Source organism: Ptiloglossa arizonensis, chromosome 7 (genome assembly GCF_051014685.1).
Source record: "Ptiloglossa arizonensis isolate GNS036 chromosome 7, iyPtiAriz1_principal, whole genome shotgun sequence".
In the NCBI taxonomy this organism is placed as follows: domain Eukaryota; kingdom Metazoa; phylum Arthropoda; class Insecta; order Hymenoptera; family Colletidae; genus Ptiloglossa; species Ptiloglossa arizonensis.
The window spans coordinates 23,433,867-23,461,751 of NC_135054.1; the positions used below are offsets into that span (position 1 = coordinate 23,433,867).

A 27,885-nucleotide genomic window follows, 5' to 3' on the forward strand; every position below is an offset into this window, starting at 1 on the left:
ATTAATATCTTTAAAAGAAATACGCGTTGGTTTACGATCGGGGTTCCTAAACGTGTGCTTCGATAGAGACTCGGACTGTAATCGGGCAGAGTCGATAGTCGCGTGTTCAAATGTGGAGTAGGTCGGAAGGGCATGTATTTATAATACGTATTACGATCGATCGGAACGATCCATCGATGCGGAAATTCGGCCGATTCTTTTCCAAGGAAGACACCTACCAATGTATCAACGCTCCGAGTAAAAGGCAGAGAGTATCCCCATAAACACCAGTTACTGTACGGACGAGGAAAAATGGAGTAACAAATTTGAAAACGATAGACGAGCGACCTTTCGTCCGATTTAAAATACGTGGTCGACTCGGTTCGAAACGACGAGTAATCGTCGAATAGGAAAGATCGAGATCGCCGTGTGATCCTCGCGGATATAAAATAAAAACGTTCGTTCCCTCGAAAACGAGTCCGGAACAGAGTTCACGCGATGCATCGACGATAGAAAGACGAAAGGGGAAGATGCAGTTTGATTTCGAAGTCGTCGCGAGTCGCGATCGTACCTCTGGCGCAATTTGTTCGCGACAATCGATCGTCGCTAATACGCGCGAACGTTCGTACCGCGCGAGACGATCGATCGCCAAGGATTCGACGAAGGAATAATAAAAATGACGTGAAAATGCCCCGGGGGAGAAACTCGCGAAACTGGTCGTGTAAATCCGACGTAAAGGAAATCAATGGGAATACTTAATCTTAACTCGCTTGAGCCGCGAACAGGGCAACCGACTCGTGTATTTGTACGCGCTCGTTAACCGCAATTCGACCGATATGAAATTAAATAATTGCTTCGACACACATTCCGCGTAGACAGCACCGTTTGTGACAATGTAAACGGTCTCGAGCAACGTGGTGGATCCGTATTCGTTGTTAATACGCGACCGGTGCGCCCGGTCCCTCGATCGCAAGGGCGCGAAACATCACCGGGAAACTCCGTGAAAATTCACTCGGTCGTTCTCAAAGAAAAATTCTCCGCGCGCCTAGAAAGCCGCGGAACGTGGCTCGCAGTTGCAATTATTTTTCTTCGTTCGACCTTCGCGCTGGCTCGAAAGAAGTAGCGGTGGGGACAGGAAAAAGAGCGGTACGGTGAATCCGTGACTACTTTATTAAAAATGTAAAACAGAGTAATCTAGGTACAAAGATGAAACTGTACAGGAAGTACGTCGTGTTTACGTGTCGTGGTATCTACAATAATCGGTATCCTCGATCAACTCCTGAGGTATCAATTCCTCCGCCGGGTACTGATGCGACATCGTCGCCGCGTAATTCTCCACTTCCTTGAAGATTCGCAACAGATTACCACCGACCAATTTCTTGATATCGGAGGCCGACCATCTTCGATCCCTCGTCAATTCGGCCAGCAACAGAGGATAACCGGAAACATCCGGAAGTTCGACCGGCGGACTAAAGATAGGCGAAGATTTAATCGGTGTGTACGCGGTAACCGCGCGAAGATGTTAATGTTCGCTCGGAATAAATTACGAACGTTAAAGCCGTTCCACCAACCTTAATATACCGTCGTAACCAGCTCCAAAACCCACATGATTAACGCCAGCTATTCGCCGTATATGATTGATGTGGGCTGCGAACACAAGCGCGCGTACGGTGAGTCGCGCGAAAGAAAAAAAGGAGGGAAGAAGAAAAAAGAAGAAAAAAGAAAAAAAAAGAAAATCGTTTGCGCAGCGTGAAAGTTTTCCGCGCGTGTAGCGCAATTTACGCGCGCGCTGGCGTACCTATGACGTCGTACATGGAAGCTCTGTCACCGCAGTTCAAATGCGCGCTGTCGAAGCTGACCATAACCAGACCACCGTTCACCGACTGAAAGAAAAAAAAAGAAATTGATGAAAATCGACCGTTTCGTTCTCCCCGCGAAAAGAAGCGTTTCGATCGCTTACGTGTGCACCTCGGTTTCAAGGCGGGATTTTGTCCGCGGATTCGCGATACGAATCGTGTCGATCGGCTACCGTTTATTTTCACACGGATCGAGAGAAAAAACAACGATTCCCTCCTTTGATGAAACTTAATATTTCGTATATTTATCATTGTATCTTCGTGACGGTGTTATCGATTGTGTTGGAACGAATGCAACAATGATCCTAAGAGTGCCAGATGTCGATAGGGAATAGTCGATGTCAGTTTCAAGGACTGTCTCCATATTGGCGCGGAAGGGTCGTCAACGATTTGGCTATATTTCTTTTGACTTTTTTCTATTCAGTTCCAAGTCGAGAGTTACGAAGACAACGCGACACTGTCGTCGTTTACGTCAAGACATATCACTGGTATACTTGTTTGTGCGGACTTTGTATTCTCGTATGTACAAAAACTATACTACTGGATACGCTAGATCTCTGCGTATTATAATGAACTACACATTACAATCTGAACTTTACAACAGATCGATTGATGGAGTTTTCGCGAATACCCGCCCCGTTGAACTAGGTCGTTCGCGGACTCGATTTCATCAGGAAAATCTCCTCGATTCGTCGATAAAACTTTACGAAAGATACAACGGAAAATATACAAAACTTTACACCGTTCATCTCGTTCGAATTCGACCACTTTCGCGACCAAATTCTAGCCCGATTTTTCACCTCGGAACCGAGGTCACTGGCGAGTCGAGAACCGAGAAAAAATCGATCGAACGATTCACTCGTTTGCCTTTCGTTTCTGACCAAGTTACGGAGCACGTCGTCCGGAACGTTGCTGGACGAATTGCAGAGTGCCCTTGCCGCGCTATGGGAAAATATCACCGGTGCTTTGGTCGCTACCAACGCGTCTCCCATGGTCCTGATCGAAACGTGAGACAAATCTACGAGCATTCCCAATCGATTGAGCTCCTTAACGACCGCTTTGCCGAACACGGACAACCCGTCGCTGTGGAAATCGAGCGAGGCGTCCGAGTTCGGATCCTCCACCGAACAAGAATCCGCCCTGTGAACAGAAAATTCTTTCTAAAATCGATCCTACACACAACCGTGCACAGTGGCTAATTTCACGAATATACATTGTATATTTCAACGATAGACGCAACGGATGCTCTCCTCGTTACGTAAATTTAAAACCACGAGTGTATCTTTCCCCCCAAGGACTTCGTGCGAATACAAAACGTTCCTCCGATCGTTTCGTTCCATCCGTTATTGGCCACTGTGCGAAATGCAACGTCTACGCTTACCAAGGTGTGTTGCACTTGTGCGTCAAGGTCATGTATCTCGCACCAAGTCGATGAAAGCTTCTGAGCACCGCCATGGATGTACCGATGCTATGGCCACCCTCGATCCCTACCAGGCTCCCGATCACACCGTCCTTGTGCGCTTTCTCGAGCTCCTTGCTGCTCGTCACCAGTCTTATCTTCTTCGGGTACCTCGAGGCGAGTCTACGCACCACGTCGATCTGCTCGAGAGTGAGCTGAACCGCGTCGAGGAACTGCGCCTCGCACGGAACGTAAACGCTCCAGAATTGACCGCCGACTATACCCTGTCGCAATCGTTCCAAATCGGTTTGCCATCGTGGTCCCCAATCGGCGTTGCGCGACAGATCCTCGTCGAACGGGAAGTCTTGCAACTTTGTGTTGCCACGATGCTGACGGAGGTTCCATGCGAAATCGTTGTGCCTGAAAGATCGACGATCGCGTTCAATCGAACGACTCGATGATCGCGTTCAATCGAACGACTCGACGATCACGTTCAATCGAACGACTCGACGATCGCTCGTTGAGCGTACGATCGTTCCAAGACGATCTAATTTACATAAATACTGATCGGTTTACCCATCGATGAGAGGAATCTCGGAGAGCATTCGGCGCACAACTTGAAGCCTGGCTTCCAACAGGTGCGAGCTCCGTAGTTCTAAAGCTAATGGTAATCCTACACCGGCGACCAAGGCACATCCGAGGAAAAAGAATCCCGCCATCACTATCCATTTTCTCAGCATACTTCGTCCTGCATCGTACAGAACAGGACAATTAAATCTCGCGTTCTCGGATCTTTCGGTGTGTAGTCGAGGTAGGTAGTTCGTTCTACGAGTCCGTTCAAACAGTTTACGATTCATCTCGGTCCAGTAACGGTCGAACGATCTCGCGTTCGTCGATCAACGAAATCGATCACGGCTTAACCGTCGACGAGACAACGATTACCCCGATCGTTGAAATCGGGCGCGCGCGTTCCGCTCGTCCCGATCGTCGATCCGTGAATCGAATGGAAATCGTATCGAATCTTGTTCGCGGGACGCTTCTGTCGTTTGCTCGTACGTAGGTTTCGCGCGGGCAAAAGTCACGCTGCGCGGAGCAGGCTCGCCGATGTGAGAAATTAGAGAAAAGGGAGAAGAACGAGAAATTTGCCGCCAACTGGTCGATCATCGTGCCGATCACCGTGCCGATCAACGACCGGAAGCGTCCAGCCGCGAAAGAGAACAGTTTTATCGAAAAATTTCTCCCGTTCCGTCCGTCTACCGTGAAATTTTCATTCGTGGAAATCATCGCTCGAGATCTACCGACCAAAGTGAGGCAGAAAATTCACGATTCTACGACTCGAAACACGATGAAAATATACAAGAAGAAAATTACATCGGGGACTTTCTATTCGAGAAAAATGCGTTCGAAGAAGTAAACGATTTACCTTGAAATACGGTATCAAGGTCATCGAACGTTTTACATAATTTTGTTTTATAATCGTTAACTCGGTTTTAGTTTCCAAGATATTTGTAAAAGATTAACGATACTCCGAGCTATAGAACCTCCTGGAATTTTGGTCCAGGATGGATTTTGGTCCAGGAATTATTATACACCATATAATAGCGTCAAGTCGAAAGCTTTACCAGTGTATGTACGTAACGCGTGAACAAATATTGCGATCTTGTTGAAATTAAAAAGAAGACGACGATATCATTGAGCGTAGGATGTGAACAGTACAAATCCGATTGAATTTCCATTTTTTTAATTACGGCTCGTTCCCAATAAGAGTATCCGTTAACACGTCCACACGAAGTGCAAGTAAACAAATAAGCCATATTTGTTCCACGTGCTGTACGCGTAGTGTAGAAAATTTTCATACATCGCGAGGTGGATCTTTTTAATTCGTTAGGGACGTACCGTTTTCCCTCGGTGGATCTTTGTTCGAGGATGTAGAGACACCCGGATCCTTCGTGTGGTGTATAGCATCGCCGTTAGGCAATTTTCTCATAAGTTCTGGCGACGATAACTGCAAGCAAGTCTGCAAAGATATCGTTTTCCGTTTCGGTGGAGGATCCGTACTTTCGGTGAACGTTACTCGTTTAATCTTTCAAGATTTCGTTTTTTTTAATCTCTGGACCTTACCCGTGACTCTATTCCGGAAATATATTCGGTTTTTACACCGAAGAGCAACTTGTCGCTTTAACGTAACCATCTCCGCGCACGGTATGTATATACGAATCTATTTGTCGCTTTTGCAACAGTACCGTTCAATTTGAATATGTAAAATGGAGAATCAAACGTTCGGATTATTATTCGTGTTATAAAATAAGAAATATGCAGTAATTTGCACACTGAGAATCTTCTTCAACGATCAACGTATGTTGTAAGATACGTATCCTTTTTCAATGGAACGATAAAATTCGAAATTCGACCAAACGATATTTCGGGTACACCTTCTTAACAGACTTTACTCCGGCAGATGGAGATCACCGATGATGTAGTCGTGGAATAATAAAAAACGAGGCAATAATTAACGTAACCGAACGAATTATCCAACATCGGTGTATTACCTCGAGTATGTCGACTTCTTTTCTTCTTGGAGGTGGAGACCGATAAGCCATGCCATCTTTATTCACTCCGTAAAGTTCAAACATGTTTCCCTACTTTCTACGATCGCTCTGTTGCCTCTGCGGAGAGTTCCTTAGGACCGTAAATACTGAAGGGAGCGTCTCGTTCCACGGTACGTTAACGCATGCGCCGACTCTCGTATCGACCCAATATCGGGGAAACGTTTCGAATCTAAAAAATTTCGTCTAATCGGTAAAATTTGCAAAATATTGGTCACACGAGACCGCGTTTTTCTAACCGAGGTACGCATTCGTGGAAACATACGCACCTTCGAGGTGTAGGACAATTCATTTGTGATACGTAGTTGCGTGACATCGCACGCTAACGCGTCGTAAAAGGAAATTTTTATTGTCGTTATTAATTCGCTTTGTTCGTATGTCTCTGGTTATATTGGTATCCCCAATGAAAAGCGATTATACGTACCGAAAGAATTTGATTCGGTTAACGAAAGCGTCGCGCGAGAAATAATAATCGACAGGGACGGTAGAATAAAACTCTTTACGAAATAACTGTAATCGTTCGTACATATTCTTTCCTCGTGTTTCTCGACTACTCCGGTAATGCAGGGAACGATGCTGGAAAAGATTCGAGTAAAAACACTCTCGTTAAAAATTCGTTGCATTCGGCATTGGGCGTGTATTCGTACTGACCGCGTCGTTTCAACGCGATGCGCGACGATGCAGAGATCAAGCGAGCAGTTTTATTCGTTATTTGAAAAAGCGTGTATCTCCCGGTCATCCGAGAACACAGGAAGTCGCGAGGCACGCGTCGCTTCCAAGCTGCGCAGGAGGATATGCGCGAAAGTTGATTCCCACCGCCATATACCGCCATATTGTTTGCGGTAGTCGCGCACGTAGTTGGTCGATTTGTACGCGGTCTCGAGAGTTTTTTTCTTATTCGGTGAGTCCCTCGGGAAAGTTTGCAAACATTTCGCGAAAAAGCAACATGAAGAAGACCAAGGACGTGTCCGACGAGGACGAATACTCCGCAGACGATCCGGAAGAAATGGAAGGAGCCTCAGAAGAAGAGTGGACTCCTGAGGCCGGGGTCGAAGTAAGCCCACGCTACCAACACTTTTGCCTCCTTCACTGTTGTCTCAAAGATTTTTCTCCGTATTTTCTTTCTGACCGTAACTTTCCACTTTCCAATTTTGATTCCTATCCAGATTCCACGGTACACAAAACGTTTATACGCCATTATTCGTGATTAAAGATCTGTCAATCGGAATTATAGCTCGATTTGTTCGTTCGCATCGAACTTGGATTTGGAAATTTGAACATTTTCGCATAACGGATCAACATTATCGTTTAAGACGTTCCCGTTTCTGTTAATCTTACCCGTTTCGTTATTGTTAGATATAAATCGTTTCTAATCAATCTCCTTGAGTAGATAACGAGAAAACACGAATTGCTTGTGTAGCAGCGCCGTTGAAGCCGTGACAAGCACGCTATCTGATATATCATATGTCTTTGAAAGTGTTACCGCAGGTAGAATTATTTTATGAAAATTGTGTTTTATTGCGAGAAACACACATTTGATAGTTAATAACGCGAATAGAAAGTCCGTTCTAGGATCATAATATTTTTACAAGAAAAACAGTTATTCTTGGTGATAGCATTACGGCCGTCGCGAGTCATCGTTGCCGGCCGGTCAGTCGGTGGCGCCAGCTAATGAATTCTTCAAAACAGTGCAATTGTAAGCTAACCATCTATGTTTTTTTTAAACACGTATACACTTTCCAGTTTTTAATATATTTTTAGGCAAATACTTATTTAAATGTCGCTTACCTGAATCGTTATTGTCATAATTTTCCCAAGTACATTAAACATATATATATATATACATTTTATCAGTTGCCGATTAAATTCGAACCACGTATAAACGGAGTTAGGTATATTTTCTCGCGACGAAATATTATCCTTGTTACAAATTATTTTCATGATAAACCCGAAAACAAATTGTAGGTGTTAGTAAATGTATAATTCGTAAAAAAAAATATATGACCTCGATTCTCAAATATTATAAGAATCCTCCTATACGTACTGAAACAATAATTATTAGTTACTATAATGTAAATGTTCTTTAGAGTGGTGCTAAAAAGAGGCCACAGAGGGAAGCTGCTAAAAAGCGACAACATTCGGAAGAAGAGGAGGACGAAGAAGAAGAAGAGGATGAAGAAGAAGACGACGAAGAAGACGAAGAGTCTGATTCTGACACAGGAAAAAAACCCAAAAGGAAAAGACGGTCAAAGAAAGAAGAAGATGAGAAAGACGACGAAGACGAAGAAGATTCAGACGATAATAGCTTTAACGAATCATCCGGAGAAACACCAAAAGATTTTACTGTAAGTTGGACTTTCAATCCTGTTTCGTTTATTTATTTTTTTACAATTACCTGCTTCGATAACAATATTATATTATTTACATTAGTCCGGAGCATTTGTTGTTGCAAAAGCCGACATTGGTACAAGTACGGACCCGACATTGTGGAGGATAGATGGGAAAGCATTACTTCAGAAATTTTTACCTTTCAAAGAAGATGGCAAAACACTATACAAAAGCACGTCAACGGTAAGCTTTAATATATCTCCTGTACGAGTTAATTTTTATATATCTATGCGTTTCCAATGAATTTTCTTTCCTTTTTCAGTATTCTGGATGGTCGGTAAATAACAAAGATAAATATTTGGCTGCACAAGTCACTTTTAAAGTGCAAAGTAGAACAGAGACAATTGTTGAACTTCATCTTGATCAACAACAACAAGAAGTTGTGAAGTATGTTTCTCTTTCCATTTTCTGCTATAATATCTTTATCAAAGTCGTAACAACTATTCGTTATTTTTTAGGGAAGACAAAGAAGACTAAATATAAGATCGCGGTTGATCTTATTTGTTTATATACATTTTAAGGTATGCTAAGAAAGAATACATCTACATCCACATGTACACAATAACACTACACAGGCATATTACGCAAACAAATGGATGCAATTTACAAAATGATATTCTAGAAGATTCGTGTTTAAAAATAAGATTGAGTGGACCATGGATCTCAGTTCAAAGTTGCAAAGGGGTAGCTTTACGTGTAATTGAGTTCTGTCAAATGCATATGCGTGTTTCAATTAACAATAAAGCTACCTACCAGTCTGCGTCATTTTTCGGTTTTTTAGAGGTGTACAATATCCACTGACATTCTATATTTTATAATTTTGACAAGACTCTGGACTTTTTAATTTAACTGTCTATTATCTTCAAAGATTATCATATTGCTTATTTTTCCTCGGATAACAATTGATACGAAAATTTAGAGGCAGTCTTGATCTCAAAATTTACTTAACTGTCATAGTACTTGGAATAATTATATCCTATAATGAAAACATTCAGCGATTAAATTCTGCATTACATTCAGTCACAGAAATGCAAAATGTTAGATATAGGGAGAAAAAACGCAGTGTCGGTTACCATTTGTCTTGTGTTCCTGTCATCCTGTGAACTCCTTGAAAAATCGTATTGTTTTTAATTTTTTTTTTTTACTTAAATTTCGGACTATTTTTGTGGCCATGAATACCATATATAATGATTTATGTTAATAGCAACAATGTGTGAATAAGAAATTAAATTGTACTGTCATCGATCATGTTTAGTGGTATGTCATGTTGGACCTAGTTTTATAGATAAAAATGATGGTTCGCATACATGAAAGAAGAAAGAGTAAAAATTAATTGTGTTAAATATTTATTCAGTATTCCTGTATTTGTACATTTCATCGTATCTTCTACAAAGCTCCTACCCTGTTTGTATAATCTATGTACATCAAACTTATTGGAATGTAGGCATATAAGGAATATAATTTTCATTATAAGTTAATTAAATCATATATTTTAAAAAAAAATTATGAAAAATAATTCTGTAAGTTTTCTTCCAAAAATTTCAGATAATTTTTAAAAATATTTTAATTTGTACTTGAACCGTTTTTAATTAATAGTACCTAAATACAACTCTTATAGTCGTATTTAATTTAATTACAAAATGTGTGTGCTGGAATATAGTTAATGTTAGCAAAAAGCTCAAATAAAATTGTATTCAGTTCATACTAAAAACAATTGGATTAGTTTTAATAACAAGAGTATATACATATTTGAATACTAAAAACGATTAATGAGCTTGTAAAGTTACAACTGTGTATAAACTGTAGATTACAGTTAATAGTTTTCTTTTTATATTGATTATGCAAACAAGTTTTAAAAACAACTACACTCTTTCAGAACATGTGTTTTTAAAAGCACAAAAATACAAAATAGTACAAACATCAAAATGAGGAAAAAATATAAAACATTACGAATAAGAATGTTTCGAAGTTTTCTTTTGCTTCTTGGCAAGACAGGGTTGAAAATGTGTAGCGATCGTTACCTATACAACTGTCTTTTATCGTTGTTTCTTTTTTTTTTTTTTTCTTTACATTTCCGAATATACTTAGCCTTCGTCTTTTTTTTAACATTAGATTGTCAACCACTTGAAGTCGTTTTTGTTCAATTTGAAGAATATGAAAGCCAAATAATATTAAGTAAAACAAAATATACTATATAAAAATATGCGTTTTCATTTCATGCTGTTCGTAGGCATAATGATACTTGTATCCTTGTAAGTCGATGTTAGCAGTTTATTACTTGTCTAACGTGTATCATTAGAAATAGACTTAATGTTCACACAGATCCCAAACACAACTTCATAGCATTGATGTTCTCGCTATAAATATAATCATTCGCTAAGTATTTACAAAAAATGTTCTTAAACACGAAAGAAGCTGTAAATGCTGCTTCGACTGTTTCACGTCGTAATCGAAATATCGAAGATTTTACAAATGCCTCGGCGAACAATAGTATGAAAAGTTAGTTATATTGCATGTAGGTACCAATGTTCAGTAATTATAATTTTTTCCACTAACTTGGAATGTTTCAGTTATATTCAATAATTGTTTCAATTATAAATGAAACAATATAATAAACAATAATATTATTAACACATTATTGTTGCGCGAAATTACGGGACTAGATTCTCCGAATTTCTTTCGTTGACTATAGAAATGTAATATAACTGTAACTTGCATTGTTTTTAACAGTATATCAAGTATAAGAAGCAAAGTAACAAACATTGTTTCAATCGTGTCTACGATCTATTGCATATTTGTACGATTGAACAACAATAAAACTATTCAGACGTTAACATAACATTTAGATGAAACCTTCAACATAAAGCAAATAAAAAATATCTACTAAAATTAATAAGTGTAATAACACAATAGCAATAATATTCAAACATAACGAAACACTGTAATTACACGTGGAAATTAAAACAAAAAATATATATATATATATATACATACAGATACAAGCGCGCGCATGGTATTTGTAAGTATAACCACATATTGAACATTGGTATTTCATTCATATTTACTACGAAATAAAATTTGAAATCGTAACAAAATATTTACATCTTTATTTATAACTAAAAACATAAAAAAATGTAGCTGTTATGAATAAAGATGTTTTTTCACATATAAAACATTGGCATTGTTAGTTTTTATGGTACTTATTACTTCCTGAGATAATTCCGTGTGCCAGTTTTACTATGTGTATAGTGCTTATAAATAGATTATAGAGCACTATCTATTGATATATGCGAAATAAACATTCAGTTTTTGAAATAGATAATTGAATAAGTTCGAACAATTTCACATGTCTAATACCATGTTGTACAGAATGAAATGTTTTATAATGTCATAAATCGATCATTTCTGTCATTCACTTATTCGTGAATTATCCTTTTTATATAATATTTGTTCCTCTGTATTAAAATCCAGGTTCCAATCGTACGGACAGTACATTACTTAGCATTTCTCGAATTTCTGCCATCTCTCTTGTATTTTTTGCTACCATGTTTTCCAAGTTTTTATTTTCTTGAATAATTTTATCCATTTTTTCCCAATATTTGGTAGTACCAGAACAACAACAAGTTGTACTTTCTTCTTCGTCCACAAATGTTTGTTCCAAAGATTGATTCTTCTCAACGTAACATTTATCGTTATCCTGTTGCCGTTTTTCCTTAACTAAACTATTGTCTAAACATTGAATATAATCATTTGTTCCTTCGGAAAATGTATTTAAACATTTCGCACCACAACTTTCATCTTCAGTTCTTAATGCCGTGTTTTCAGCGATCTTTTGAAGAGAATTAACTTGAATATTTGTACTATGTTCGCCGATTTCTACTTTTTTGTGCAAGTTAACTTCTTTAGATTGTATTGTGTCAGATATAGACGCCTTTGAGTTACAATAACTTATTGCATCCGTGTCAGTTACTCTAGTCTGTCGTTTCAAAGTTTTTCTCCTCTGGGATAAGATAGATTCACCGTTACCATTACCAATAGTTTGAACAAAACTATCGCTATGTCGTCGTCCCCACACTATTGATAGATTCTCTCCAAATTTCACATCACAAGATCCATCGCTAGCTCGTCGAATATCGGATAAATTTTGTGTAGTTTGATTGAAAGAAATATCTTCTTCAAAATTAATATTTTTATCTAAGTTTGTATTTTCTTTATTTAATTGTTCTTTACATGTTTGTATCTGTAAATTAATATTAGTATCACAAAGTTCTGTACTGTGATCGAATGATAATTTCTTTGGTAGTATTTCATTTACTTCCTGAATAGATATATTGTTAGATATTTTATCATAGTTGGTATCAGTGTCTTCTAAATTTCTATATATCTTAGAATTTTCCTTGATATTTAAATCGTTGCTTACATTACCTTCAGATGATCCTTTTACATCAGAAGGATTAATTTCAATTAAATCACCATTATTTCCAAACGCAAAAGACTTTTGCCCTGAAACATGTAGGTCAAATAAAGACTTACTACATGTAGTTAGAAAATAGTTTTTAAAATATGAACATATGATGTTATCAATTCTTACCAATAATCATACGTTTATTACGCATGTCAGGACTTTTTGAACGCGGACGTTCTAAAAATTGTCTATTATCAGGAGATAGAACAGAAAGTGTGCCATTGTATTGCAATGGACTGTACTGTTCGTAAGAATTATACATTGCATATGGATCATATTCATGACTCTCGTGTTCTCGTAAACGTTGCATAATTTTTTGTACAATTTCTGATGGTGCTACGTATGGTGAGCCTTCCAAATAAAATGAAGCATTATTTCATCAACTATAATGAGTTCATATTATGTTATTACATAATACTGATAGCACTAATAACCATGATAAAATTAAAACAACTAATAAACAAGTAATAATAATTTATAAACAATATGTAATATGCAAATGTGTACAGTTATATCATGGTTACAAGCATATATACTGAGAATGTAACCAAATTTATTATTTATACTATATTTAGATTTTATTAACAAACATAATTACAAGCATTTAGTGCATACTGAAAAAATAATTAAAAATTCACTTCTACACAACAGACTCTGTAATAATATAGCAAACGTTTCATGCGTATTAAATTTCTTTCATATATATAATAAAAAACGAAAATAAAAATTTGAAGAGCACAAATATTTAGATGAGTCAGGCAAATAATCAAAATAAATACCTTACTTTGAAATTGAAATAATATATCACTAATTTTGGAGTTAAATTCTTCAAATAAAAATATTTTGCAACAAAAACAAATTTTATTTAAAGAGTCCTAACTGTCGTAAGACTTACAAACTTAATTGGTCCAGAATGTCTGCGATGTGGAAAAAGTTTAGACACGGATAATGTGCCATCGCTTCCTATAAAATTATCATTTACGTAACATAAAGTTACTGCTGATTTAAAACAAATTATCTACAAATTTTGTTCCACTTGTTTGCCGTTAAATGTAATGACTTTTAAATTTCTGTTTCTTCATTATTCAATATCTCATTACAAATTCGTCTTAAGTATTAGTAAATTTTTTACGTGAAACTTACCTGTTAAGCCTCTATATCCTAACGATACGGAATCAATAGATTCACTTGTTTCTTGTTGATGTTTCATAAATTCATTAATAGCTATGCCTTTCAATTTCGAAGGCTGCAAAAATCTTTTTGGTATACGCGAAAGAGAACAATTTTCTTTTGGACTGTTAGAACAACCACCAAATCCAAGACCAAGTAAGATTGCTTCTGGATCTGCCTTTCTTAATTCTAACAAGCTTTCCACGCTACTACAGTGACTACTGTCGGACTGCAGACTTGGATCACGTACCAACTTGTGGGGTAATGAACTACAAACAAACAGCAGTATAATTATTACAAAACATAAGACAGGTATTCGCTGGGATCTTTCTGTATATATTTTATTTTTACATAATACCTAGGTAGGCCAGATGTATTAATTGTCGATGTAGTAGGAACATTAATAGGTGCTGAAACAGTCATAGTTGGTAATTTGGTTCCCATTGGATGTAGAATGTCTTTAGGCTCTGTTGACGTCAATGGAGTAACAAGTTTTTTAGTTAGTACTTCGTTGTGTTCATCAGGTACCGATAAGTTAGTTTTTATGGGCGATGGTATCGAATCGACCCATTGTTGAACTGGGCCAGTTCGACGCCTCATCTCCCAAATTCCACGTAACCAATCTGTTACTTTTACAATTGTTTCTTTACCTATATTATCTAATAAAATATAAACAACGATTGATAAAAAGTTCATGAAATTAATATTTCAATAATTAAATAATTTTAATATACAATGAATTTATTTTAATACATTCGTAAAATTTATGCAAGCTACTATAGATTTACAAAAATATCTGTATTATACGCGCATTGCGAATATTCCATATGATTGCGTAAATTGCGAATTCAATTCTTAAAAGTTTATCAAAAAATTTTCCAAAAATCATTAGTTATTAATGTTAATTCAAATACTTAAATATCATGGTACATATATACGAAAATATTTTAAAATTCTACATGATCTATTTTCCATAGCGAAATACCTGGATCCATATCCTTCGAGCAGCGCAAATGATATAACATCATTAAAATGAATAAAAACTAAAGACATCCATTTATATAAATACGCATTAACCAGTTATTGTTTTTATGTACGATTGCGAAATTATAATTTTAACGGTGCGTACTTATAAGATGAGAAAATTAACGCGTAAAGCGTAATAAATTTACACCTACCTTCAATTTAAGAGATGTATTAGACCAAACAATACATTCCTGTTCGAGTCAAAGTGCTTTTAAACGCATGTTACAGCAGCATCGTTCTCTGAGCGATTTGTGTTCCGCGAAGCGATTGAGAACAGAACAGCCACTTGTTACCCACACTATGAGTGTATATACTTCAGGGCCGTTTGATGCAGTGGCACTATTACAAAATATAAAATAAACATTTTTCATTAACACTATAATTTTAGTCCTCATACATTCTATTTGATAAAAATTTGATTCAACATTTATAGGCCTACATGACATTTTATATTCATCATTTGCAAATAGTAACATTTACTGTTTTCGGTAGGCATATATATTTACATGTCGACAAATGCAATCTTGTTGATACAGGTATACAAATATTATGTTTCCAATTTAAGAATATGTTAAAACAATTAAAACTATCGTTACAATTACTTTTACGAAACAAAAAAAGTATTTATATGTTGTAAAATAGTATTCTTACAACGCAAATATATCCATTTTAATCGTAGACAATTCTATGTATGTAAATATATCGTGTATATGGTATGTAGTTATGTAAATTTATATACCAGTATATGCAACAGTTATCGACAGAGTTTAAACTAATTGTATTGACATGTAGCCTTCGAATTAGAGAGGCACTGCTTTATATGCGCGTACACTTACGCGAAAAAAACTATATTAAGAAACATTTTGAGGTTCCATAAATGTCATCTCGTGGAAAGAAAAATAAAAAGAAAGTATTAAGTCGACGGCCTCGACATGTCGTCGGAAAAGAAGAAAAATATCGTCAAGAAAGGGATAAGTCTGATAAAGAAGACGAGGAATCAGGTTAGGAAGAAGCGCTTGGTTGCGCACATTCGAAAGAAACAAATATCATTATTAAATTTTCAGAGGAAGGAGAATGGTCTCTCTCTTTTCCAGTCGCTATGTGGGATCTCGAACACTGTGATCCCAAAAAATGTTCCGGTAAAAAACTTGTTAGGCATGGCTTAGTAAAATTACTGAGGTTAGGTGCTCGATTTCCAGGCTTGGTTCTCACTCCGGTCGGTCAAAAGGTACATCTTATACATGTAATGCACGAAATAGTGTTATCATAGGAACTCGAAGCTGAAATAATTTATTGCAGTGCGTGAATCCAACAGATCGTGATATCATTCGAGACTACGGTTGTGCAGTTGTCGATTGTAGTTGGGCACGTTTGGATGATACTCCGTTCGGTAGAATGAGGACACCTAATCCTCGTCTCCTACCATTTTTAGTTGCTGCAAATCCAATAAATTATGGCAAACCGTGTCAATTGAGTTGCGTGGAAGCTATAGCAGCTACTTTAATTATAACAGGTTTTCCCGACGAAGCAAAATTTTATCTCGGGAAATTTTCTTGGGGTCATTCTTTTCTAGAATTGAACGATGAATTGTTAAAAAAATATTCACTTTGTACGAGCGCAGAAGAAATTATAGCCACACAGGAGAAGTTCCTCGCCGATGCCAGACAAGAAAAGATAGATAGACACGGTAATTTTACGATCATTACTTCGCATAGTGGACACTCTGAATACATTAAAATAGATGACAATCATCGGTTACGTTATTATTTTTAGTTGTACTTAAGCTGTTCCAGATTTTCCACCAACCGATTCGGAAACCGAAGACGAGAGAGAAGAACCGGTGCTTGCGAATACCGTTTCTCAAATAGAAAAGCAATTAAGCGATGTAAATATAATATAAAGAGTGTACATATTTTTTTATTTTGTACCTAATCTGAAATTGATTCGTTAGGTTACGTTACATGTTTATATAACTTATTTGCTTATGTCGTAAATAAATAAGAAATATTGTACATCAAATAATATCGAAGCGTCGATCTTTTTATATAAACCGCGTTTATTCGCGGTTGCCTTATCGCGCATGTGCTTCTCATAATTTTCAAGATGGCGGATTGCAGCTTGAGAGTGAACTGGTCCGTCGGTCGCTCAGCTGATACCAAAGTGACGTCAGTAAAACAAAGCCATGCGCGGTCGATCGCAGTCGCGAGGCAAACCGAACCGACTGAGTCGTCTCGCGAACAAACATTGGGCGTCCGTGAAACAGTGAGGTGCGTTTAGCAAGATTTCTCGAGTAAAGGTACGGTTTGCGTGCGCGAGTACGGTCGACTCGCGTCTTCCTCGCAAACGATGCCGTTCATATCGAAAGATTGGCGCAGTCCTGGCGAGGAATGGGTCAAGACCGTCGAGGGCTGGGAAAAGAAGAAAATCCTCGAGTGCGCAAACAATAAAACGCTTTCTCTCCTCCTTCGGTAAGTGGCACTGTCGACTCTAGCGTTCTTTGCTCTCTTTGTATGTTCCCGGCGTCGTTCTTTGTTTTCAAATAGCAGTCGACGCTGGCGGGGCCAGTTGTTTCCGGACGCTTGGTCCGCTTCACAGCTGTTACATCGATCGAATGACAGTTAGTTCTCGGTTTGTTTACAATCACGAGACGTGCTAGCATCGAGCGGCCTGTCTATCGTGACAGCCGTTCGTTCGACGTTCCATCGAATGGACCGAACTGTGACGGAAAATACTCGCTTTCGAATCAATCAATGGTTTCGGGTAGGATTTAGATTTTTTCGCATTACCTCGCAAACGTCCGTGTCGTCTCGTATACTAAATTTCGTACGTGCTACGCAATTAGAGAGAAAAAGAATTCGGTTCCTACGTCAAGAAGTTGAATAGATTCGACGATGGCCGTTACGATGTAAATAAATAATGTTTCGCGTCCGATTTTCTTTTAACATGCGTCAATCTTTTGCGCTTTTGCGCGACGATTTGCACTTCGAATTCGCAGTCCATCGATTCGTCGTCGTTCGTCGAAAAAATTGTTTCATCGAAAATATCTTCTTGAGAATACAGAGAAAACATTTGTCGGAAAATACTTGTTTAACTTTTTTCGAGGATCGGGAGTCTTAAAAGTCGTCAGTCGTTTATGGCAGTGCGAACATGGTTCCAAAAATAGCCCTTCGGTCTGTTGTTCTTCGCGCGTTCCGAGTACCTTTCCGAGACAGTGCAGCTTTTGTTGCAAATTACGTTTGATCCCTGATCGTACCAAGTCGTTGCATCGTTTCTGCTCGAAGTCGGATCCGCGACCGAGTCGATAGGCAATTTCCTTGGAGTAGTTACGTGTATCGTTGCGTGCATATTTTTCTCGCATCTTCTTTGTTATCCGCGATGGCGAATCGTTATGTTTCTAATGAAAGGTGCGTGCTGCGTACGGGCGCGCGCGCGCGCGCTCGCGTGTGCTCTCTTTATACTTATTGTACCGTGATCTTTTGTGGGCAGGTGTACACGTACGCTAGGATTGGACGTGTACGTACATACGTGCACGTTTTCGCTCACGAATTAAGCCCCGGCGTCGCGAGACCGTGAAAGCTCCTCGTACCGATGCATACACCGCAGACAAGCAGGCAGGCGAGCTATCGGGGCTGCATCGTCGCCACGCTTTCGCGCGCTTCGCGAAAGAAACGATCCTCTTTCTTCTCCTTCTTCTGTTTGCACGCCAAACAAACTATCGCGCGAAGACCGAATAGTTTCTCGTTACCCGTAACAGCGTTTGCAGCCGCGGATTGTCCACTTTCTATCGGAAAGTAAGATTTATTGTTCGCAATGTAGACTAATATTAAACGACTAACGTTATCGCGTAGATTTACAAAACTTAAATTTCTCCTTGTAAACGTAATATCGTTATACGATACGGATTTCGTTGAAAGTCTTTCGGTATCTTTATATAGCTCGTGAGATCAGTACAGGACGTATTTCCGCTCGGTGTGTAACTTCTATTTTACGAGTTCTACACGTATCCTCCTAACAAACTTTGTAACATAATACCACGATGGTTTGTTGGATGCGAACCCAATTCTTTAGCCGCTTCTAGGTATAGCTCTGCTATTCTGTATCTTAACGATATACAATTTGCCCGGTATAGCAGTTACGTGTACGTACGTATCCGTCGGCCTTGGCTTCCGGATCGCGGCGCGTACCGCGCAGCTTCGCTCCGATCACCGACTCCCAAGATCCACGCAAAACATATTACAGACACCGAGCTTTGAACTTCTTTGTTACGTACAGCGACGAAGGTGGTCCGTGATGTCGCGTTTCGATTAAAGAACACGATAATTCGTGTACTCTGATTCGCGTAGCGCTTAACTCTCGATCTTTGTATCTCGTAATCGACTGTATCTGGCTCTGTCATCGAATTCGGGACGATAACAAACGCGGTGAATAAAAATATAAATAAACAACACGGTTACGCTGGAACGCGTACAAAGAAACTGTCCCCGAACCTCGCCCACTCACCGTGACGTAGTCAATATTTACTTTTAAAGTTTGCTCTTTCTTTTCGTGAACTGTATTTCCAAGAATGTGTGTACCATTACGGTTGCGATAAACTCGTCGAGTAAATAAATAAATGCTCGACGAGGATCGATCAAATTCGAAATCGTAGCGAGTACCGATGCAAGTTGTCCGTGTCCTGGTACGAAAGTAGGTCGCGACCTAGCTAACCTGACCTGTACCAATTTCGCAAATCTCCTTCTGTATCACCGAGTCCTGATAAATTCGATCCGACGATACCGCACTTCTTGGCGACCGCCTCGCATCTCACATCTGGCGATCTTACCGAAAAATTTCGCTCTCCTCGCTCGCTACCAAGTGCTAAGGAACCGTATCGACGAGCTCGTTCGAGCATCCGAATTCAAACTCTTCGGAACGTGCACGCAATGTACGCGATGCGATCAGAAACCAACCCCAAGTTACAACGAAGCGAGGTAACAACCGATTGTATCAAAAAGAAAAAAAAAAAAGAAATTAGCGTTAGGATCCATGTTCGTTCGGACGTTTTTCCGTTACTTTCCAAGTGTTCTAATACGCTTTAACGTATTTCACGATACGTATATCGTACCGAGTGTAAGAATATAACGCACGAAATTGTACAGCGAAGAATTGAAAGTTTTCAAACGAGAGATACTCGAAAAGCTTTTAAACCTTCTCGAGACTTCGCGAGACACTTTCGACGGCTTTCCTGAAGACCATACCAAGAGCGAAGCCCCTTCTATACCGGGAACTTTTCCGAATGCTCGACTTTTTGCGCATAGCGTGCGTGACCGCGCGTACAAATGCGTGTACACGGGGAACGCTCACGCTCACGCGCGCGCGCGTAGTACCTACGCGACTCGTTTCACGACAAGTATTACCGATAGTTACATAACGTCGCGGGATTATTGGTGCGAGGTTTCTCTCCCTGCGTCGCGTAAGCGCGTTAGTGCAAGGTCTCCGGTGACGAGCGTACACCGGCGGCGATTCGTCAACCTTAACGCTTCGTCGAGTATGAAAATTCGGAACGACACCAGACACTTTGAACGTATTACCCAGCCCATAGATTACCGCTCACGCGTTTCGAACTCGATCGATAACGATCCTCGACGAAGCTGACCAACGATCGATACTTACCGTTTCGTCTCGCGTGGAACGCGTTCAGTATTCTCCTCTCCGGTTCTCTTTTTTCGCCCGTAAACGCGATCATCCCGTTTCTGAATAAAGCTGGCTCGACGCGACGCGAAGATGGATCTTACTCCCACGTCGTCCGAACTATCCCTCAGATTAGAAGGAATCCTGAATTATCCTTCCTCGTTCGAACATCCGCGATGTTCCCTTCTCTTCGTGCGATTACAAGTTTCCCTTTAGAACTCCGGCTCTCTTTTTACGAGAGATTATTACTTCTTCTTTTTATTAGAAGCAGTTTCCTTTGTCCGTTACGCATCGTCCAGAGGCCAACGTCGACGTTTAATTCGAATCGTTTTCGTATCGCGAGATTCGATTCACGGACAAAGAAAAATGGGGTCGTCGCTAACCGTCGAACAATCGATTCCCTGTTGCGTTAACCATTGTTTAGTCCTTTGACGTATCCAGTGACCTCTCGCGCAACTTCACCCTGGCTGGGAAAAGGCTGTTCGCGCATACACCGCCACGCGCGTTCGCACGATTTCGTTCGCGGTGTCTCTGGCAACCGATTCGCGTTTCGTTTAATCCGTTTCGACAGGTATCCGCGCCCACGCTTATTATATTTCTTCGTCTTCTGTTTCCTCGTCTCGTTTTTGCCACGACTGTTCGACGAACAGAGGTGTCAGTGTCGGTGACTCGGGGCGACGCAGAGACGAACACGTGGGCGCGCGTCCACCAGAAGATCAAAGGAAAGTAATAAAACAGACTTGGAAGCAAAATCAGGTTCCGACGAAGGTCGACGAAAGTTTGGTGTTTCTATCTGGCATCGTGCACGTTCTACCAATGCTATTAGGTATCGATTCGAGAGCTGTACCGTCCCTCGGATAACCGATCAAATTTCCCACCCGATAACTCGGTAACGTTTCATTCGTTGGGAAAAAAATGAACATTCGACGAACAAGAGGAGACCAACGGTTGGTCGACGATGTTTCTTACTGCGCAAACGAATCCAAACGCGACTACTTTCGGATCGTGTTCAATTACACGCTGTTCGAGTCGCTTGGAAGGAAAAGAACGCGCGCGTTGAAAACACGCGTTAAAAATACTCCGAACGAGATCGCGTTTGGACTTATTTTCCTCGGGGAACTTTCCTCGATCCATTGGCAATGTACGCGCGAATTTTTCGCGAAAAAAATAACAACTTTCATTGGCGGATGATTCATCTAGCGCGAAGGACGATCTCTTTGTCGATACGCGTAACGTTCGACCTTGAATCGAGGTAAAGTGGACGAAGATCTTCCCCGAACAATCGAACAACTAGCTGTTCGATCTCTGTGATCAGTTATCCGGAGTTATACGATATTGTATCGTCTACGATAAAAATGCGATATTTTCGACGCACTTTGCTCCGTAACGATGAATCATCATTTCCAATCGTATCACGAGTCACGTGTAGTCGATGGAGTTCCTTCGATGGTTCGAGACACCGAAAAACCGGTCGAATCGTTATCGTTCTATAATTGCATCCGTTTGCAGGCTTCTTGTACTCTACGGTCGAATATCGGAAAAAATAAGCAACGAACACCCACGCGCGCGCTTGTTGCTCGCGCGTGTCGTTTCACCGGTACCTTCTTTCCGCGCAACGAGCATTCGGTTGTTAACGCGGGGAGGAACGTTCACGCTCGGCGATTACGTTTGCCGGTGGAGTCGGTCGCGAGTTGCCAAGTTCGAGACGAGAAACGAACAATCGCCACGATCGTTGAAGTTTCCTTCCTCGAGCTTGCTTCCGGTTGCGATCGACGCGAAATTGTAACATCGCCGCGAGTCTGTTACGTCCCGTCGTTCCGCGATCGTTGAACAAGGACGTGTATCATCGTCTCGTTTGTTTCTTTCTTGCAGCGGCGACAAGGATGCGCTCGACAAGAAGGAAAAGGACAAGAAGAAAGGTGAGCACGACACACACGGATCGAGCGACTCGCAAACGTCTTCGTAAATACGACGATCCCCGCTTGTATGTACCCAAATTGGTGCCACTGGTCTCCATACATCCGGAGAGGGTACCATTTCTTCTTTCTTTTTTTTTTTTCTTTCCAAGCCTTGACCTATTTCTATCTCGTGGCTGAGAACGAGGCTGGCGGTTACACGTTCCATAGTCGACGTCCGAGAGCGATAAGGTGCGCGAAATTTGCATAATTTTCATCGTGTATTCGCGAAAACTTTATCAACGGATCGAGCGTAGATTTTCCAACGGGGACGAGTCCGTGCACGATCGCGTTCGGAGAATTTTTCAATCGTCGCGAGAGATTGGAAGCTTTTCGAAAACGATTCGAGCGTACGATTAAAAATAACGCGAGCAGGGGAGGCGTTTCGATGGATTTTCACGGGGAGGACAAGGTCGACTCGCCTTGAATAGGGGAGACGCGGCTTTGAGGAAAGTTGGCCGAAAACAAACCCGTAGCGTTGCACTCGCTAAACGTTGTTTTCTTTTTTTTTAATAAACAGTGTAGATCGCGTTGAGTCGATCGTTCGAAAAAAGATATTCTCAGAGAAGGAAAAACGATCCACGACGTCGGAGAAAAATTACAGTGGCGTACAAGCGAGGAGTAGGGGAGTCGAACCGTGGAGAAAATCCGGTACACGGGGAGAAACGCGAATAAAAAAGGAACACAAAACAAAAAAAACTGCCGGGGAATGCACCGGAATTCCCCGAAACGGCGCGTGGTCGTTCGCGTCTCGACCGTTTGGATCTTTCGACTAACCATCTTCTCGTATAATTTTAGAAAACGTCGTCCAGCCGCATTGCCACATCACGCTAAAGTGCACGCGCGAGGTGAGTGACTCGTTCCACCCCTACTTATATTTAACTCGAGTCTCGCGAAGGGGAGAAAAGACACGGCGATGAGATTTGTTCGTTAAGGTCGTGGGTTTACCGCGTATGGATCAAGGGAATGGAATCGGATAAGGGAAGACGCGCCGGGAAAGAAAAATAGAACGAAAACGCTCGTGTATTCCGACGACGACTATTCTTAGCCCGAACCGCCCCTGATCGTAACTAACTTTGATTCGCTCGTGCTTCGTTTTTCTTCTTTACTTTTCGTTTCGTTCGCAGATCGCCGGTTTCAACGGACTGAGCGACGCCCTCAAGAGGCTCGATTTTTTATCCGCGGTGCACGATTGTCGACGTTTCAATTACATCGTGCGATTACTGGACCTGTTGGTCAGTCATAGAATGGGCGGGCTGAGCGGATGCGCCCAACGAGTCCTCTTCAACATGCTGGAGGAAGTCGCGTTGGAAGGTGAGTTGCCCCTCTTGATCGTACGATTCGTGAAGGAATGTCGACGTTGACGCGCGCGTTCACGATGTTTCAGTATCGTTGTCCCAGCAACAAACCGGAAGACTTCGCCGTCTGATCGAAAGAGTACGAGCATTCAGTGCGGGCTGCTGTTGGGGCGGCAGACCCTTGGGCTCGGTAATTTTGTGGGAGAAGCACAAAGCAGCTCTGGAGAGAATCTTACAAATTGCCTCGTCCATCACTATAACTCAGGTACGAGCCGACGAGTCCCGATAAGGGACTATGTACCGTCCGTATGCGAGAAGAAGGCTAACGAGTGATTACGATTGTCGCTATTGGCCGCTGTCGAGCTTCGTCGCTGACTTAGGGGAGGGGAGCTGGTAGACCGTACACCAGAGCGGGGATGTAAACACTCGTTGGTCTTCTTCTCGCGAACGAACAGTATCTACTGTGCGTACATCGCTCGATGACAGGGATCATTTCCACCACTCGTTCATTTCTTCGCCAAACGGTACTCTGGTTACCACAAATAGCCAATTTAGAATTAGACCCACATTCCTTCCGCGCGCCATCGAGCGATCTACGCGCTATACGCTGGAGAACGAGCCACGATCGATAACGAGGCGCATCGTTGATTTTTTTTCTCTTTTTCTTTTAGCCGGACGAAGAACAACAACCACAGTGGTCGGATTTACCTGCCGAATGCCGTCGGGAGGTGCTCCTTCGACTGAGCGATCCACGGGACATCGAAGCTTCTTCGGAGGCTTGCGAACATCTCGCCGTCCTGGCACAGGAACAAAGAATCTGGCGCGAGCTTGCTCAGTATCATTTCACGCTCCAGCAAATAGCCACTACTAGACAGAATAATCCTGGAAAAGACTGGAAGACTATATTTACCATCGCTCGAAGGTATACCGAGGAGTCGGAGGAATCGTCCTTGGATAGAGTTCAGATTCGCGGGGAAAACTTTTGAAAAATTTCACCGGCGGTCAAGATCTCCTATCGCGTAAACTAACGATCGATGCCATTGTTATCGCGAGAACGTGCATTTTATGGACGATAAACGGGTTTCTCGAACATCATCTAAGGACGATATTTATAGCTTCGTTCGGTAAATGCGTAGGTTCGGTATACCGGCGAGGAATAGAGTGAATAACGCCGGAATTCGACGGTGAACGTATCTATTGTACAACCTTGTCCTACTATTGCGCGATCTAATCGGCAACGAAATACGAATTCGTTGTTTCTTTGAATGAATATTTTTTCTTTTTATGCAATACTCTTTATTAGCGATCCAAGGAATCACTTTAACGTATCCAAACGAATGTTTCTGTTTAGATCGTTCGGGTTGCGAGAAGAATACGCAGAGATGATTCAGTTGTGCCGTAATTGTCGCTGCTTGTTTTGGCGATCGTTGGGCCATCCCTGTATCGCGGACCAGGATCCAGCGTTTCAGGAGAAATTGGCGGACGTTGATCAAGCCTCCCTTCACGTTCCAATTCCTCCGCAAACCTTCCTGAAATTCTTTTCGCTGTAAACGACACCCGTACGACCAATACCGTGTAAAACGAAGGAACCAGAGAAGTATGCGTGAAATACGCGAGGCCGACCGCTCTTTATTAGAGACAGAGAGTGTCTCCATTCTTGGGCTGTAAGTACGTTATACGCGCGCACGAGCACGAGCACGCGAGAGCACGCGCTATTCAAGTAGCAAAGAGATAGAGACGTTGTAAAAGGTGTTACTCCTCGCTTAGAGATTCCGACGTTGTCGTTGAAAAAAGGATATCTTTGACGCGGGTTAATGCAAAATCCGTGTATGTGTATGCATGCATGTGTATATACACATACACGCGTACCCTGATCGGGTACGATCGATATTTTTCCGAGTGATCCGATTCCAGAAACTATGGGTAGTCCGTTTACTTTAAGACCCCTACCGGAGATACGTTCTGCGAACGGTAAACCAACTGTGTATTCTCGTGTTGTTTGAAAATTACGGCGCTAACGAGGAGAACGTCAGCACCGATCCTTATAGATTTCAATGAAATTTGTCAGACTCATTGGTCCAGGTGTACGACAATCGTTAAGGCTATAATTCCTGTTACGATTGTCGTACACCTGGACCAATGAGTCTGCCAAATTTCATTGAAATCGACGAGGATCGGTACTTACATCTCCCTTGCAAAAGACAGAGACTTAACGACATAACGATATGTATTTAGAACCGAATTTATGGAGTGTCGATATATTGTTCGAGAATTATATTAAACGGACTGTAAAATTACGAAAATTCCCGCTCATCGGTAGCGACGTATCGATTTTTTTTTTCTAAATCGTACCACGACACTGACAAATTCCAGACAATTTTTACGAACGTTCAAAGTTCTTGAAATCGCGTGACCATTTCCTTTATCGCGTTTCTACACGAGGGAACGAATACGATTTATACTCTCGTGTATACCGCGTTGCAAAGGTATCGTTTACGGAATAAAATTATCTTTCGTTGGAAGTTATTCTTTCAGCGCACGGGCTACGAATAAATCCGTCTTCTTCGAGTCGTCGACATTGCCCGAGAAGGGTGTTCCGTCGGCGAAACTATTCGGGCGTCGATTTCGTCGAAACGATCGCAAAATCTCGTAGCTGTAGTTCTATCGATGGTGTACGTACGAAATGCGATTGGTGCTGGTCGAAAGATATGTATTTATCGAGTCATCCGCTTTAAAACGCCACCGTTCGCGACGTTATTTCGTCGTTGTTCTCGGCAGCTGCTGCTGTACAAGGCATTTCATTTCCATTTAGGTGAATTTAGTTTTTAGACTTTGCATTTATTTCGCGCGATAATTGAAGCTCCATTTTAAGCTTTCATCACGATTACTTGTATCACTTTTATTATTATTTTTTTTTTATACTTATATTCTGTGCGCATACGTTTTGCGTGGATGTTCGCGTTCCATCCCCGGCAGACGGGGTAAAGATCGTAAAAAAAAAACCGATTTTTAAAACGATGCATACCAGAACCACGAAACGATCGAGTAGCGATAAAAAACAAACAAGGACAAGGAAGGTCGATTGTTACTTTCACGAGTACAGGCAGATTCGGGCAAGTTTTCTTGTAATTTGCGGACACAAAGGTGTACCATATGCGAATCGCATTCTGTATGCTCGTTTGACGGGGAAAAGCTTCTATTTACGATGCTTAGTATACATTTATTGTACGTACTCGTTTAGCTGTAATGTTGTCAGATTTTTAAAGATTTCATAAATACATAGAGATTGATAATCAATTAATTTGAAACGCTGAAAATCATACTGCCAAAATGGATGCTATTGCATTTACACGAATCGAAGCGTTTTTTTTGTAAATTCCGTTTAAACCGATACAGCATACTTCTTTTGATATTTGATTTTTTTTAACGGCAACGATTGCAATCGTTGCACACATATATATATAGTACATACGTACTACGCTAATCTGACGGATTAGTAAGAAAGAACGACCAAAATGGCATTTACGTGTACGTTCTTTGACGTGAGAATGCAATACGAACTATACGTGCAGGTGCAAAATTTTTGCAGCTCGTTGTACGTTTCACGATTTAATGCACCGACTTGTGTAAGCTGCGCTCTTCGGGTAACCTTGAATCGACATTATTTTACTTACGTAAACAAATGTAGAGCAGCGTTGTGTAAAATGCTTTGAAATAAAAGATCTATTTGTGTATATATATGTATTAAAGTTTTTAATATATATATTAAAATTTATTTTCAATATATATGTTAAAATTTATTTTAATATGTATATATATTTACATATATATATTTACCTGTACATATTGATGTACATATTGAAAATTTGTATCTTTTAAATTTCCCATTAATTTCATTCGATACAATGTACCCATTGAATAAGTTGAACAAGTGGTAAGTAGTAAAAAATTACGTTCAACGTTAATATATTCTTTATGTGTTCATTTAGATGAAACAGAACGCGTAATACTAATTTACTTCTGGCGAATATTTTATAATTCAACTAAGTATCGCTAGAAAATATTCTACGATG

At 40.6% G+C, this 27,885-nt stretch overlaps 5 protein-coding genes across 9 annotated transcripts; 3 read left to right on the forward strand and 2 right to left on the reverse strand.

The window, feature by feature from the left end:
• Positions 1 to 1,131: 1,131 nt before the first annotated feature.
• On the reverse strand, positions 1,132 to 6,440 carry LOC143149600 (dipeptidase 1). Its single transcript, XM_076317161.1, has 9 exons — positions 6,110 to 6,440; positions 5,784 to 6,012; positions 5,131 to 5,251; positions 3,811 to 3,982; positions 3,217 to 3,654; positions 2,717 to 2,975; positions 1,778 to 1,862; positions 1,551 to 1,626; positions 1,132 to 1,448 (listed from the first exon to the last, which is right to left on the reverse strand). The coding sequence occupies exons 2-9, from the start codon at positions 5,865 to 5,867 to the stop codon at positions 1,214 to 1,216; spliced, it is 1,470 nt and encodes a 489-aa protein (XP_076173276.1). The 5' UTR covers positions 5,868 to 6,012; positions 6,110 to 6,440; the 3' UTR covers positions 1,132 to 1,213.
• A 211-nt stretch (positions 6,441 to 6,651) lies between these two features.
• Positions 6,652 to 8,993, forward strand: LOC143149603 (uncharacterized). The gene is made up of 5 exons (XM_076317168.1): positions 6,652 to 6,894; positions 7,928 to 8,185; positions 8,271 to 8,411; positions 8,491 to 8,615; positions 8,687 to 8,993. Exons 1-5 carry the CDS (start codon positions 6,787 to 6,789, stop codon positions 8,703 to 8,705), a joined length of 651 nt encoding a protein of 216 aa, XP_076173283.1. The 5' UTR covers positions 6,652 to 6,786; the 3' UTR covers positions 8,706 to 8,993.
• A 564-nt stretch (positions 8,994 to 9,557) lies between these two features.
• Olf186-m (Ki-ras-induced actin-interacting protein-IP3R-interacting domain olf186-M) lies at positions 9,558 to 15,196 on the reverse strand. 2 transcript variants are annotated; one of them, XM_076317160.1, is made up of 6 exons: positions 15,042 to 15,194; positions 14,222 to 14,522; positions 13,837 to 14,132; positions 12,820 to 13,044; positions 12,544 to 12,731; positions 9,558 to 12,468 (listed from the first exon to the last, which is right to left on the reverse strand). In XM_076317160.1, exons 2-6 carry the CDS (start codon positions 14,461 to 14,463, stop codon positions 11,689 to 11,691), a joined length of 1,731 nt encoding a protein of 576 aa, XP_076173275.1. In that variant the 5' UTR covers positions 14,464 to 14,522; positions 15,042 to 15,194; the 3' UTR covers positions 9,558 to 11,688. The 2 variants fall into 2 exon arrangements, with proteins under 2 accessions (XP_076173275.1, XP_076173273.1); XM_076317158.1 differs by having other exon boundaries at positions 9,558 to 12,731; positions 15,042 to 15,196.
• Positions 15,197 to 15,676: 480 nt separating this feature from the next.
• Positions 15,677 to 16,913, forward strand: LOC143149602 (18S rRNA aminocarboxypropyltransferase). Of its 3 annotated transcripts, none has more exons than XM_076317167.1 (4): positions 15,677 to 15,890; positions 15,954 to 16,117; positions 16,189 to 16,576; positions 16,663 to 16,913. In XM_076317167.1, exons 1-4 carry the CDS (start codon positions 15,767 to 15,769, stop codon positions 16,755 to 16,757), a joined length of 771 nt encoding a protein of 256 aa, XP_076173282.1. In that variant the 5' UTR covers positions 15,677 to 15,766; the 3' UTR covers positions 16,758 to 16,913. The 3 variants fall into 3 exon arrangements, with proteins under 3 accessions (XP_076173282.1, XP_076173280.1, XP_076173281.1); XM_076317165.1 differs by having other exon boundaries at positions 16,674 to 16,913; XM_076317166.1 differs by having other exon boundaries at positions 16,683 to 16,913.
• A 174-nt stretch (positions 16,914 to 17,087) lies between these two features.
• Positions 17,088 to 27,654, forward strand: LOC143149601 (F-box only protein 32). Of its 2 annotated transcripts, XM_076317162.1 has the most exons (7): positions 17,089 to 17,357; positions 22,432 to 22,478; positions 23,313 to 23,362; positions 23,642 to 23,828; positions 23,902 to 24,077; positions 24,484 to 24,734; positions 25,164 to 27,654. In XM_076317162.1, the coding sequence occupies exons 1-7, from the start codon at positions 17,236 to 17,238 to the stop codon at positions 25,360 to 25,362; spliced, it is 1,032 nt and encodes a 343-aa protein (XP_076173277.1). In that variant the 5' UTR covers positions 17,089 to 17,235; the 3' UTR covers positions 25,363 to 27,654. The 2 variants fall into 2 exon arrangements, with proteins under 2 accessions (XP_076173278.1, XP_076173277.1); XM_076317163.1 differs by lacking the exon at positions 23,313 to 23,362 and having other exon boundaries at positions 17,088 to 17,357.
• The last annotated feature ends 231 nt before the right edge of the window (positions 27,655 to 27,885 follow it).

Bases quoted from the DNA above. Each gene is read 5' to 3' on its own strand.
- LOC143149601 (XM_076317162.1), top strand. From the start codon at position 17,236: ATGCCGTTCATATCGAAAGATTGGCGCAGTCCTGGCGAGGAATGGGTC. The intron at 23,363-23,641 runs GTGAGTGACTCG...TTTCGTTCGCAG, and splicing joins CGCTAAAGTGCACGCGCGAG to ATCGCCGGTTTCAACGGACT. The intron at 24,735-25,163 runs GTATACCGAGGA...GTTTCTGTTTAG, and splicing joins ATATTTACCATCGCTCGAAG to ATCGTTCGGGTTGCGAGAAG.
- LOC143149603 (XM_076317168.1), top strand. From the start codon at position 6,787: ATGAAGAAGACCAAGGACGTGTCCGACGAGGACGAATACTCCGCAGAC. The intron at 8,186-8,270 runs GTAAGTTGGACT...TATTTACATTAG, and splicing joins AAACACCAAAAGATTTTACT to TCCGGAGCATTTGTTGTTGC. The intron at 8,412-8,490 runs GTAAGCTTTAAT...TTCCTTTTTCAG, and splicing joins TATACAAAAGCACGTCAACG to TATTCTGGATGGTCGGTAAA.
- Olf186-m (XM_076317158.1), bottom strand. From the start codon at position 14,463: ATGAGGCGTCGAACTGGCCCAGTTCAACAATGGGTCGATTCGATACCA. The intron at 14,133-14,221 runs GTATTATGTAAA...GTTTGTTTGTAG, and splicing joins AATACATCTGGCCTACCTAG to TTCATTACCCCACAAGTTGG. The intron at 13,045-13,836 runs GTAAGTTTCACG...TTTATTTGGAAG, and splicing joins AGGATATAGAGGCTTAACAG to GCTCACCATACGTAGCACCA.
- LOC143149602 (XM_076317165.1), top strand. From the start codon at position 15,767: ATGTCATCTCGTGGAAAGAAAAATAAAAAGAAAGTATTAAGTCGACGG. The intron at 15,891-15,953 runs GTTAGGAAGAAG...TTAAATTTTCAG, and splicing joins TAAAGAAGACGAGGAATCAG to AGGAAGGAGAATGGTCTCTC. The intron at 16,577-16,673 runs GTAATTTTACGA...GTTGTACTTAAG, and splicing joins AGAAAAGATAGATAGACACG to CTGTTCCAGATTTTCCACCA.
- LOC143149600 (XM_076317161.1), bottom strand. From the start codon at position 5,867: ATGTTTGAACTTTACGGAGTGAATAAAGATGGCATGGCTTATCGGTCT. The intron at 3,983-5,130 runs GTACGTCCCTAA...TGTACGATGCAG, and splicing joins AGATCCACCGAGGGAAAACG to GACGAAGTATGCTGAGAAAA. The intron at 1,863-2,716 runs GTCAGAAACGAA...TTTTTCTTTCAG, and splicing joins ACGACGTGCTCCGTAACTTG to TCGGTGAACGGTGGTCTGGT.